Consider the following 13,770-nt stretch of genomic DNA (forward strand, 5'->3'; position numbering starts at 1 on the left):
TTGCCTCTTTTGAAAACCTGTTCCCCACCCTTAAAAAAAAAGAGAGAGAAAAAAATAGAGAGAAAAACCAAATGCTTCTGTATTTATGTGGTGCTTATTGATAAATTGTAGTTTAAAGGATTTAGACATTTTTATCTATGCTTTTATTTTTTTTCACATTCTTTATACATCAAATTATGGTAAGACCATTTTGAATCTTCCATAGTAGATTACTCAAAATTCATTGTTGATTTCCACAGTATAATTCATAACAAAATCAAAACATGTAATATTTGTCATTTAATTAGAGAAGATTTCTTTCTTTCTTTCTTTCTTTCTTTTTTGTCTTTGTCTTTGTCTCTCTCTTGATTCATATGACACTGAGATGATTGACAGATTAGAGATTAAAAATGTTTAGAATCATACTGGTAAATCTGCCAGTCAAGAGCAGGGGACAGATATAGTAGCATCTATATTATTGAATGTTTTTATGAGTGTGTGTAGGCAAAATAGTAATGTCATCATTGGAAACTCCTTTTACTTACTATAACGTATATGGTAACTATCATCAGAATTTTTTTTTATATTAATCTTTATATTAATTGTCTCCTATATCTCCTTTTTAACTCCTTACGATTCAACTTTGGAGTTCATTGTTATATTCATGTTGGCACTTTTCATGAAGTGCATATTTTGAATATGTGATTGTAAAAAGATGTTTTTTCATAAACTAAGCAGTACAACCACTAGCCCATGGATGCCACACATTCAGAAAAAATGCACAAAGTAAGAACATCAATCTGCAAAGCTTAGCAAGAGACCACATAGTAAATTACTGACAAGTTGGTCTCACTGACTTCCAAAATGCTGTACAAAGGGACTGCAGTAAAAGCACATAAAGTTCTTATGGTCTTTGTCTCAGGGCAAGTTCATGTTGTGATTAAGGATTTGTGTAATGATTTCTGGTGTTTCAATGTTCACAGTCTGTTGCCCATTGACAAGCCACAAATGCAGTGCTTGGTGATACAGAATTAATATCAGCTATCATGTAGTTCTTCCTCTGATATGTTAGTGTCTTTGATAGGTATACCATTATTACTGTTATCCTAATGTATTTTTGAATCTCCTACAAATGAATATTCATCACATATATTTTGATGGTAAGTATCAAGGTGACTAACTGGTCTGTAAAAATCAAATCAGACAAGGATTAAGGAAAGAGAGTGATTATACTTTTTATATAGCTACCAAGTGAATCTTAGGACATATAAGGATCATGCATTTAATTTGGTTATATGATTTATTTTTCTTCAAGTTGATTGTTACAAGTCAGATTTTAATGCATTTAATACAGAACTGAAGGTAATGCATTCAGGTTTTTTCCTCACTCTGGTAGAGATATGTTGTGTATATTTTTTTTTTTCTCTCTCTCTCAATTTAATATGCTTTCTGAAGAGTAAGTAGTAAGACTTTGGGTTAAAAAATACATGTTATAAGAAAACTGAACTACATAATTTTGGCTGTTTGAAATCAGGAATGGGGTAATCAACATTTAGGTACTAGATATAACATAAGTGTCTTGATATAAATAAGGTTGACAAGGAAATGGTTAATGTTGATAATGTTAACATAAACATATATAACAGTTTTAAATCTGAATTCTTTTTAATTAACCAAGGGTCCAGTAACAGATGATGAAATTTGGTCAATCTGTAGATGGTATATATGTATTTTATTTCTAATCTGAATCATGCATGTCTCAAGTTAGCTGAAAAGGAACATTTACCATAATTTTGTATTTGGATATTGTGTGTATTTGAAGTACAATTCTTGTGTTACATCCTAACAAAATGATATGTTTTATCTTGTGATAAGAGGCCTCCTTTGTGAAGGAAATATGTGCCAAAGTGTATATGCACAGTATAGTAACATTGTCATTGCACATGAATCATACCCAGGTTTCTTAGAGAACCTTGGTAGTCTGGTGAGAAACTTTTAAATATAGTATAAGCCTCATTGATTTATTTGTGCTCTGTGTTGGTACCTGTGATGTTACTTATTGTTGGTACAGAAGTTGCAAGCTGTCCAGTTTTGAAATTGTGCTATGCAAATAAGTTTATTTTATAAATGTCTGAGTCAGAGTAAGTGAGGATGGTTTTATATCCTTGAAAGGAAAATTACATAACTGAAGCAGCTTGGTATACAGGGTCTTAGGGGGACTTGCAGCTCAAATGAATTTTCGTAGTAGAATTTACTGAAATATATTCTTTTTATTTTACTGTCCTTTACTGGTCTAAGTCAGTTGGCTTCAGATTTTCACTGACTTATAAAAATGATAAATGTGAACTTAGACAAACCATATTAATAAAAGGACATTGATAAAGATATGAAACGTTATTCCTAGTATATTATACTGTGTTATGAACAGGATGAAATTAGAAAAATAATTGGTACTGAATGGTAGGAGGCTGTCAATGCAAAGTTATTTAACGTAGTATCTCCAACCTAGCTAAAACACCAAAAAGCCTATTGAACACAAGTGAACGTGGGTAACCAGTACCCTTGTCTTCATGCCATATATGCACTGATAAAATCCTGATTTGTGAGTTTGATGTAAACAGATAATATGTGGCCCTAGTCCTATTCTTTGGCCTGATTCTTGTAAGATTATCTAGCCACCACAGTACAAAGTCTGCATGGTGATTGGACTGAGAGTGATGGCATGACATATACGTCTCAAGCAAGATAGTTTGGCAAGGTAATGAGGCAATTTCTTGTAATCAAGAAAAAAACAGATAAAGTGATAAGTACTTACATTTATATCTTGGTTGAATCCATCCTTAAATTTGTGTTAAAAATCAGGTATAGGGATTTATGGAATAAGATCTTTTTATTCTATGGACAGAGCATATAAATGAATTGGATGCACTTTTTTTTCCTCCTTTCTTTTTTTGAACTGTAGGTTTTGGTACTTAATATTGTGTGGTTTTGTAATGATCATGTTATTCTTTCATTACAATTTACTGTGTGAAATGTCTAGGATGCATTGAGTGCATCAGGTTTTTGTCTGTGTCATATATATATATATATATATATATATATATATATATATATATATATATATATATATATATATATATATATATATACATATTAAAAGTCAGAGAAGTGATGTCATGGTTAATCAAGTTAGATTAAAAATACCTGATTCCAATTTTATGCAGAAGTGTGATTGGTCCAGCATTGTAAGAGCTGGCCAACACAAACAATCTAATTAGTGTGTTTTAGGTTATCTTGATTCCAGGCACCTCTTTATCAAATCTGAAATACCATTGATTGTTGGCATTTAAGATGCCGTGTGAATATTCGAGCTACATGGTATAAACTTAAAAACATGTGAATGAAAGAGAATTTTTTTGTGTTTAAACTGTGCTTACTCATTCTCTCTCATCCTAAGTACTCGCTAGTCAGGGAACTGTGATTTGTACCTTTGTATAAACAGCTACTATGTTTATGAATTATAAGGATAAAGTATTTTTCTCAGATATCATACAAAAAAGATATGGAAAATTCCGAATTATAGATGACTTGAGAGAAAAAAAAGTGATCATTATGGGTGCTTAGTTTGTATTTAAACATATAACATTTAAATGATAATATTATTAAGATTATTTGGATGCATTTCACTATAGCACTTAGAAATGTACAGTACACGGGAGCCAGATATTAGAGAAGAAATATGAGATTGTATTTTCAAAAGAATATGGTAGTTACAGTTGTGAAAAGCTGAAAGGTATTATTTTATATGCACACATACAGACACACAAAAACACACACACACACTGTGGATACCCTAGCATGCTCGTATTTACACACACATGTATACACAGGCATGCACTTTTATACAATTTTACATCCTTGTATACACATGAAGCACCCCCACAAATGAATACTCCCACACATGCATGTACCCCCCCCCCCCCCAACATGCACTCATACATTCACACAACACACACACACACACACACACACACACACACACACACACACACACACACACACACACACACACACACACACACACACACACACACACACACACACACACACACACACACACACACACACACACACACACACACACACACACACACACACACACACACACACACACACACACACACACACACACACACACACACACACACACACACACACACACACACACACACACACCACACCCATTCACACATTTTCATACACTTATATCTCTATGAAGAAATGGAAATGGAAGTAAAATTCAGTTATTATGTAAATAACCTTTAGATAGACGCAGCAATTAATGTAAGGCTGCTTTGAAACTGATGATAATTAGGAACAAGGAAACTATAGTGGCTTTACTAGAACCCAGTATTTATTCTAGTATATGCAAACAAGTATGATTAAATTTGCCAAGAAAATTATATTAAACTATTCAATATTCATCATCTTTAACAATCTGTAGTGAATCTTAGGAATTTCACATATATAGTAGACTTTGAGACTTAATAATTTCAATCTATTTCTTATTATAATTATATCCAATTTCGCGATTTCAGTAATATGAGACGTACAATATCTTAATGAATAATCTCAGCTTAAATGGAGTCAATGGTATGAATTTTATATATATTTAGATGCACCGTCTGGTTACCTTATGTAGTCCAGTCCTGACACACTTTGCTTTCTGAACAAGAAATGCATCCTGCCAAACTCTATTTATCTTCATATTAATAGTAAGACTGTATTCTGTGTTTTTCATCTTAATTTTTTTACGATTATTGTTATTATAATTTTTACTGTTATTATTTTTTAATAAGTTGCACTTGTGTCTGAAATGCGACTTCTTGATTAAATTTTTTTTAGCATTTCAGGGCATTTCATGTTAAAGTTGAGTTGCACAATCAGTCTCCTGTTTGTATGTCTTGTTAATTATCTTGTATGGACAGAGCTAAGGATATTGAGCTTTTGGCAATATAAGAATGATTATTAACCCTCTTGTGATTGCAACATAAATTCCAGGTGTTGCATGTGAAGTCCTGATGCATATTCTGCAATGCTGTTATTGCTGCCCCACTAATTAAGTTTTGCCTCCAAACCATGTCATATTTTAACTGAATTTTAAAAGTTTTGCTCCTCTGAGTCGAGTAATAGATTAGCAGTTTTTTCACGTAAAAGGCTGCTGTGTGCCAGTTATCACGCTACAGCAAATTGGGTTCCAAGAAATGTTAAGCAGAATAACAGAGAACTTTATTTAAACCATTGTGTATACAAGAGGGATAACAAAGATTACTGAGGTACTGAGTGCAATGGTGAGGACTATAGAATGAATAAATTGCACTGTTATTTTTTTATTATATCAATTTTTTTCTCTCTCTCTTTAGTGCATATCAGTTTCAAGCTTATTATATAATCAGGATTTATATTTGTGGGTAATTTTATGTCTTACAATAAAATGCAAAAACTAGAGAATGCAAGTCAAGAAATGCTGTCCATCATATAGGTTTAGAGTACAACATAGCATAAAACACTTATATGAAGAAAACTTGACCCTGTTCCTTCGAGATATTAGTGTGGTTCTGTCTAGGATCATCTGTATTATATGATAATGGTTTGATGAATGTAGACCAATTTGATGCCCAGTTATCCCCTGACCTTGTAATATGTCCAGCCAATTGAAAGGTTACATAATACTACAAACTCATGAGGGAAATAAAGGAGAATACTCAGTTTTGTTTTTATTTTTACCTTGATTTTTTTTTTTTTTTTTTTTCTAGTTAGCAAATTTAAATGTTTATATTTTTTTTCAATACTTGGCAGTGTTATAACTAAAAATCAATCAGTTTCCTTATTTAGAATAGTGTACCAAGTCCAGATGATAGTTGCTGCTGAATTTGCATATATATTCTTACTGTTTTACCTGCTTTCTTAAAATTTGAGAGAACTGTTTGTAAGGCAGTTTGAAATAGGAACATGATATACATCATTAAGGGAACTTGGCTCATAGTGCTGTATGGCCTGTACTTTTTAAGTGACATGAAGAAAGAACATGTCTCAGAAATTTATTTCCAAGATGATAAATATAATGCACAATAGCTTTAACTCACTCCAGAAGGGCATGTATACATAACCTGTCAACTGTGGTTTTAATTATTAATCTTGTTAATATATAGATGCCCCACATGCTTAACCACCAATGAGTCTGAGTTGGCATACCTGAAGTTTCCTGCTTACCCTGTTCCATGAATTTTCAGAAAGGAATTTTTTTTTTTTTTTACTCTTGGTATTGATATTTATTATACTGATACTACTAATAGCGCTAATAGCAATAACAATACTAATAGAAATGAAACCTCAGTTCCCAGAAATAAATAAAGGAATGGGGTAAACAGGTAAGGTCAGGCAGGCCTAGTTTCCTTGGTGACAAGTACTAGTGAAGCCAGCTGTTCAAACAAAATTGATAAAATTGCTGTAAACAGTGCAATGTACTTGGCACCACTGGGGTGAGTACTTATTGCTGTCTCAGGTAACACTGCTTTTTGCTAATCAGATTTTTCATTAATATATTACACAATACTTCATGTATAATGTATGGTCATCTTTCGAGCATAGTAAAAAAAAAAAGTGGGTGTCTGGTGTCCCCTTCTTTAATGTTGTGTATTTGATGCTGGATTTTATTTTTATTTTTCATTTAAGGATAACGTTTTTTTTTCTTCACTTACATCAAAATTTTACCATTCCTTTTGTGGTCTTCTGTATTCGTCAAAACTTTTGTATCACATTTCACAATTAAATGTATCTTTATCACTCAAACAAAATTAACTGCCTAGCACCAAGACACACCTATGAACAATGAACTTGTAATCAAGATATGCAGAGCTAAGTTCATCCTCTATACACCCCACAAGCCTTTCTGCCCCCCCCCCCCATTCTGCCTGTGTCAGCTCTTTCATGCTGCCAGCTGCCTGAGAGCTCACACACCACCACCTTTAGTTCAGCACACTTCTAGTTGAACCATAGCAGTGAAATTCCAGTGCTCACAGCTGCACTTATGTGTCGGATGCCCACATGCCCACAGCCACTATACCCCAGCAGAGGGAGAGGGTAAGTTGCACAAAGCCATATACTAATATAGGTTCACTTATGCAAACAAACAGTTCAAATGTGACTGAATCTTTTATTTGAAAATGGAAAGGATAATATACAAACAATGCAATAAGCAAATTGAGAAACTTTACATTTCCTAATTAAACATAAAAAAGTTAATATACAGTGGCATCAATATTATACATTAATTCAGTCACCATATAAGCTTACTCATCTTTTCCCATTTTTACAAGGTTGTCCTCTCAGATCAGTCCCTAAACATTTGTTATAACATTCCAATGATTACATAGGATGTATTGATTACAACTTTTGCTGGACGCAATGAAATTTACTCTCTTTCACCAATGTCAACCGACATTAAATAAACAAAATGAAATCTAAAATTGGTTGCTTCCATTCTTATGGTTGATATAACTGTTTTCAGCTTACCATATTGGTACTTTTAATTCAGCTATTCTTCCTTCGTTAGCAAAAATTACATTATTCATTAAATTAATATTGTTTACAAAATAAAAAGTACAAAGCTCTGTATCAAGTATTTAATACTTGAGTTTAATGTTTGTGCTACATAAGGCACATTTGTCCGACATTTTGAAAAGCAAAGACATGCTCTGAGCAAAGACATGCTAAAATGTCTCTAATGATAAAACCATGCTACCACTAGCCAACTTAGTATACCCATTCATAAAATCAAATTTTTAAAATTGTTTCTCTATCTGTTTTTTGCTTTTTGAACTCGTACCATGTGGGTAGTTAAGTAATGTATTGTGCTTTACAGTGCATTTTTTTCAGTTCATCAGTGAGCCCAATTCTGTAATGCTGAAGTAAAAGAAATGGAATCTGGGGAAGAAAAAAAAAATACAAAAAAAAAAAAAAAAAAAAAAATATTTGCAAAATAAGAATTAGAAAATAAATAAAAAGTACAGAATGAAAAATATATATTGCACGCAGTCCTTGCTACTAGTTTTGTTTGGATTAAACTTCCAGTATTTGAAACAAAGCATCTGATAATGCTGTCACTTTTCAGATGAAACCTGCAAGTTGTGGTGGTCATCTTTACCTTAACCATAATAAAATACTATACTAATCTCATTCCATTGCGACAAATGTTAACGTCCCTGCATTTTCAATAACTAGGTTGCATCTGAACAAACACTTTCACATCATGGAAACCATAAGTTTATAAATGCTCAATGATTTCTTTTATATATATATATATATTTTTTTTTTTTTTTTTTTTTTTTGTACTGCCAGTGTTTAACCACTGCTGACTGATCAACCTAATATGCCAAATATAAATTTTGATGAAGAAAAATTGTACAACTTAAATAAAACATTTGGGAAAAAAGCAGAACTGTTCTACCTACCACTTAGTATTGTAAAATAAAAACAATGCTTTGATAATTATGCTATTTACAATGAAGACCATGATGGCTTAATCAAGACATTTAAAGCAAAATCTTCTTATACAACATTGGAACTCTTTTATAATAAACCCTTAAATGCCGGGCTTCATGCAACTTATTCCCTTTCTGAGGCCAGGACATGTCTGTGTGTGGTCTGTGTGGTTACACCTGGATATTTTAACATTTTGCAGGTATAGTGAAACTAAAAGTATGCCAAACTACAGAGGGTAGGATTTGATGATTCTTGAGTAGATGATAACATAGAGAGCTTGCCAGAGGAGCGGTAGGGTACTGGGGGCCAGGTTTTTGCAGAGTACACAAGATTGGTTAAAAAGGGATTTATCAACCACATCTTCACAGATATGCCCCAGTGCAGAGGGCTAACAGTATATGTGATTTATCCTTTTCTCAGAACTGGTATAAAAATACTACTCTTATTAAAACAGAATAAATATAATAAAAATATATAAACAAACAGGGTACAACTGTGTGGTGGGTATTGAAAGTTACAAAAATGGTGCTTGAATTTGCATATCAATATAAACACAACACCTAAGTCCCCACTTTCATGGGATTTCTAAGATCATTCTCTCTGTTTGATATACATGCTGAGCACCTTCGGACTCTTCTTTCAAGTGGTAATTATTGGCTCTGTTCTGTTGGAATAACAAACAACTTTTGAAGTCATTTGTACAAAGATTATATAAATAAAAAAATTAAATTCTTATAAATCTGATCTGAAGTAAAAAAAAAAAAAATACATGAGTGTTTAATAAACCATTCTTGTTATATTTGCACAATGAAAATTAATATAACAGACTTAACCCATTGCCACCAGGTACACAGACTTACCATTGTACTTCTGTTTTGTAAATTTTGTTTACGCACAGATCGCTCCACAAGTGCTCAGTTGACAAGATGTCAATTAACCCTTTGCCGACGGGTGGCATGTACGCACATGCCATGGCATGGCGGGACTATCTGCCGGGGGCATGTATGTACATGCCATGGTGTATGTATGGACGTGCCATGTTTTTTTTTTTTTTTTTACAATCATGGCAAAATATTATTTTTCTGCCACTGAAAGTGTGATTAAGTCATTTTTAACACTTTCTCATTTTTACTATGCCAAAAATAAAAGATAAAAAATAAATAAATAAATAAATAAATCCATGATGCCACACACTGTTTATTTTATTCAGACTTTAGACTGAACAATGATCAACTATGAAGTCTATATAACAAAAATACCCTTCAGTCTCGATTTATCAGGAAATATGGCAAGTAGAGACTTTAGAAAATAATGAAAACTGAAAATACAACATATCCTCGTAGTAATGCGAAGAAACGGCATGGGATGCTGGTATTTGGCATGAGTGGGCGCACATGCTAGGGCGACGATATAAGCCCCCGGCAGGGAGGCCCGGGCCACTATGAATACTACCCGTTGGGACAGGGTTAAAAAGCCTTCCTGACCTCACTTAATATCAACATTCCTTGATTTTTCCAATGCTTTTAATATTTTTGCTGTTATTGTTAATGCTTTTAATATTCATGCTGTTATTGTTATTATTATTATTAACATTATGACTATTAGTGCTTGGAAATATTAATAATAACAATAACCTTTGTCATATTATATTTCCAAACATGAAGGAAAGAAAACAGGTGAGATAAGCAGGACTAGTGACTGTGTAGCCATCAAAACAGAATCAATAAACTAAAATCTCAATGGACACAGCACATCCATACATGCCATCCCTGGTGGCAATGGGGTAAATTAAGATGCAAACTTTTTAAGTAGTTTGAATAAAAAGTACAAAAAGTGGAAATTAATTACAATAAATTATAATATTGCACAGATTTTTTCCCTTTGGGTCACTTAATGTAATGCACATATATATAACAGAAAATATTGTGATTTGGCACCTTGAAAAGATTTGCATATCTTAAAAATTTTCTTTTAAGAAACAGATAATCAATAAAATACTGTTGTCTTTACCAAATCATTTCTTTATTGCACATACAAATTATCCATTTATTTGAAAATAACAATTTTGCTACACATTTTATAACAATGTCATGAAATAACAATACCCATAATATATATATAAAAAATATTGGACAAAAAAAGTAATATTACAGTTCCACACATTACAATGTAGCTGATCCTATGACAACAAACACTCATTATTATGATGCTGTCAAAACTGCTAAAAAAGGAGGAAGAGGAGGAAGAGGAAGAGGAAGAGGAGGAAGAGGAAGAGGAAGAGGAAGAGGAAGAGGAAGAGGAAGAGGAAGAGGAAGAGGAGAGGAGGAGGAGGAGGAGGAGGAGGAGGAGGAGGAGGTGGAGGTGGAGGTGGAGGTGGAGGTGGAGGTGGAGGTGGAGGTGGAGGTGGAGGTGGAGGTGGAGGTGGAGGTGGTGGAGGTGGAGGTTGAAGAAGAAGAAGAAGAAAAGGAAGATTAGGAAGAAGACAAGAATGAGAACAAGAAAGAAAAGGAGGAAGATAAGAACAAGACCAAGAACAGAAAAGGAAAGGGAGCCAGCAAAGAAGGAAGAGGAGACGGCAAGGAAGAAGAAGAAATCCGTTTTGTTTTCCAGGAAAAAAAAACGAACTCATTTTCACCAAAACCTGCACAGCCTACTTCCGTCTTGCAATCAAGGGTCATGGTGTGGTGAGATCTACAATGCAGGTCAATTCAGATCCTTAGGGGTATCACTAGTCTGAATTTACGGGGTAGAAAATTTTGATTGTGACTTCGTTTCTAAACCAATTCAAAGTGACACACTTTCAATGAAATACTAAAGCACTTAGTGAGATTAATATAATGCAAGAAAGGCATATAATATAATTATAATATAAAAATAAGGAGGATGATAATGATAATGATAATGATAAAAATTATAACAATAATGAAAATAAATATGTAAATCATAAAAATAATAATGATAATGATACAAAATATAAAAATGATGATAATAATAACTATATTATCATTATTATTACTATTACAATCATCATTGTTATAATTATAATAATTATTATTTATCCAATGATAGTAATAATAAAAATAAAATACTATCCATTAATATAAATAATTAGAAATAATAATAATGGTACAAATAATAATAATAATAATAATAATAATGATAATAATGATAATGATAATAATAATAATAATAATAATAATAATAATAATAATAATAATAATAACATTAATAATAATAAAATAACAATAATAATGACATTATGACACTGAATGTACTAGTACCCTTGTTAAATATCAGACATTTTTTCACCAATGGTGATGATAAAAAAAAAATATGTAAAATTTAACCTTATGTCACACCTGTCCTTTGTCTAGAGAGAGAACTCTCAATTATTTACAGAAACATTTTAAACTCTTCAATTATAAAAGTTAAAGTGTGCATCTCACTTTTTCTAATAATTTAATTTTCCTATCTTTTCCCTTTTATTATTGCAAGTTTTCACTCTGCAACTATGGGATCATTTTCTAGCCATAAGAAATAATATCACATAACAGTAATACCTAATCACATGCTCTTCTTCATTCAGTCCTTAAAAATCACAAGAAACACTTGTCTATTCAACTATTTCCAACAACTGATGCTAACACTTTAGACTAAGCCTATGTACAGGCATAATCATAAGCCAAGGAAAGAGTGAACAGCAGAACATCTGCATGATTGCGGACAACTCTTTTTAAAAACACCTTATGCAGAACATCACAAGATACTGAAAGAGAAAAAAATATGTGTGGACATCTCTCAACAGTGATGAATGATAAAACCTATCTTGCAGTCACTGTTACATTTCCTTGAGGGATTTCCATATGTAGACTCCACCGGCGACCGTTCCAACAAGGCAGCACATGAACACAACACTTTTGTAGAGAAAATTCATACTTTGGTTCAGCACCACTCCCTGAAATCAAAATAACAACAAAAATCTAATACACTCTTTAACTTCAAAGACAGATTACTGATTATTAGCAATCTCACAAAAATAAAGTCCTTTCAGTTCAGATACAAATCTAAACAACTACTAAACAAGGCAATATCACCATCTCTTAAATTTAAAACAATAAACAACACAGATACTCAAAGCCATTAAGCCTACTCACCCAGCCACCAGCCTCCTGGACCCACTTGCAAATGTGGTCAACCAAGTACCTAAACGACCACTTGAGCAGCACACTGAGGAACTGCTCTCCGCGGTGTCTCACTTGGTGCACAGCAACATCCCCTACAAAGGTGAACAGGGCCACAATGCGTTCCCTTGTGATTCCACCCTGTTTGCAGATAAATAAATAAATCTTCCTTTTTAATGTGTGTGTATTTGGGCTACAAGTTCTCAGGTGTTAAAATAAAAACTAGTGTAGCTGGAATACATTTTCAATGAAGATTTGCAGTCTTTTCACATAAACATAAAAGATAAAAATTACCTCTTATATTTCATAGAAGACAAAGAAGAAGAAACATTTCAGGGAAGTGTCCTTGACTTACGTGAAAAAGTTCCCCACAAAGATGGAAAAAGTTGTCCATGTTGATAGACGCCATGTTGACCCTCTCTGCCATGTGGCGCACTCGCTTCCGCTCCTCTGTGTCGGCAAAAGCATCTGCCAGCATTCTTAACTCCTGTCCAGCCCTGAGCCAGGCAGGATTGCTAAAACTGTAAAAGATAAAACAATCATCAAATACTATGCTAATTTCTGTCCCATAAAAGGAAATAAACAATATTCAGAAATATACAGCACACATATGCAAAATGTTTCAAATTTACAATCACAATCACCTAATCTCAGGTTATATCCATAAATTTACATTTCTAAAACATTAAATAAATGAATAATAAAGAGACACCATATGATCTGTTTCTGATTAAAATCAAACTGCATACACATCAAACAGATCAGACGATTAGGTTCACCATGGGCCATTAAAAACAAAGAAAATGTACCAGAAAGCAAAGCTGAGAAAATAATAACGGTTTATGCTTAAGAAAGGTTTAATAAATATATATTTTTTTTACCCTTTTCTGATTATGTCATTTTCTGGCACAGGCAGATGGTTACGTTGAAGTGCGTCTGATGTAAAGTTTAGGAGCAGCTCTTGCGCCTCCTGTCTAACATTTTCCTGCGTTGGTGGCGGCTGCGGCCCGAATCCACCACCTCTTAAGCTTAGAGGAAACCAGCCACGCGCCATGTCATGAGCCCC

General features: G+C 33.1%; 1 protein-coding gene across 1 annotated transcript in view; it reads right to left on the bottom strand.

Annotated features, from left to right (window-relative positions):
• Positions 1-11,738: 11,738 nt before the first annotated feature.
• The window catches only part of LOC119584536, a 3,065-nt gene continuing 1,033 nt past the window's right edge, over positions 11,739-13,770 (bottom strand). The window contains exons 2-5 of the mRNA XM_037933213.1: positions 13,586-13,770; positions 13,060-13,225; positions 12,678-12,845; positions 11,739-12,478 (exon numbers count right to left, since the gene is read on the bottom strand). The exon at positions 13,586-13,770 is cut by the window's right edge and continues 89 nt beyond it. Of these exons, the coding sequence (XP_037789141.1) occupies positions 12,362-12,478; positions 12,678-12,845; positions 13,060-13,225; positions 13,586-13,770 (636 nt within the window). The 3' untranslated portion in view covers positions 11,739-12,361. The remainder of the gene's footprint in view (positions 12,479-12,677; positions 12,846-13,059; positions 13,226-13,585) is intronic.

Source organism: Penaeus monodon, chromosome 18 (assembly GCF_015228065.2).
Source record: "Penaeus monodon isolate SGIC_2016 chromosome 18, NSTDA_Pmon_1, whole genome shotgun sequence".
Lineage (NCBI taxonomy): Eukaryota > Metazoa > Arthropoda > Malacostraca > Decapoda > Penaeidae > Penaeus > Penaeus monodon.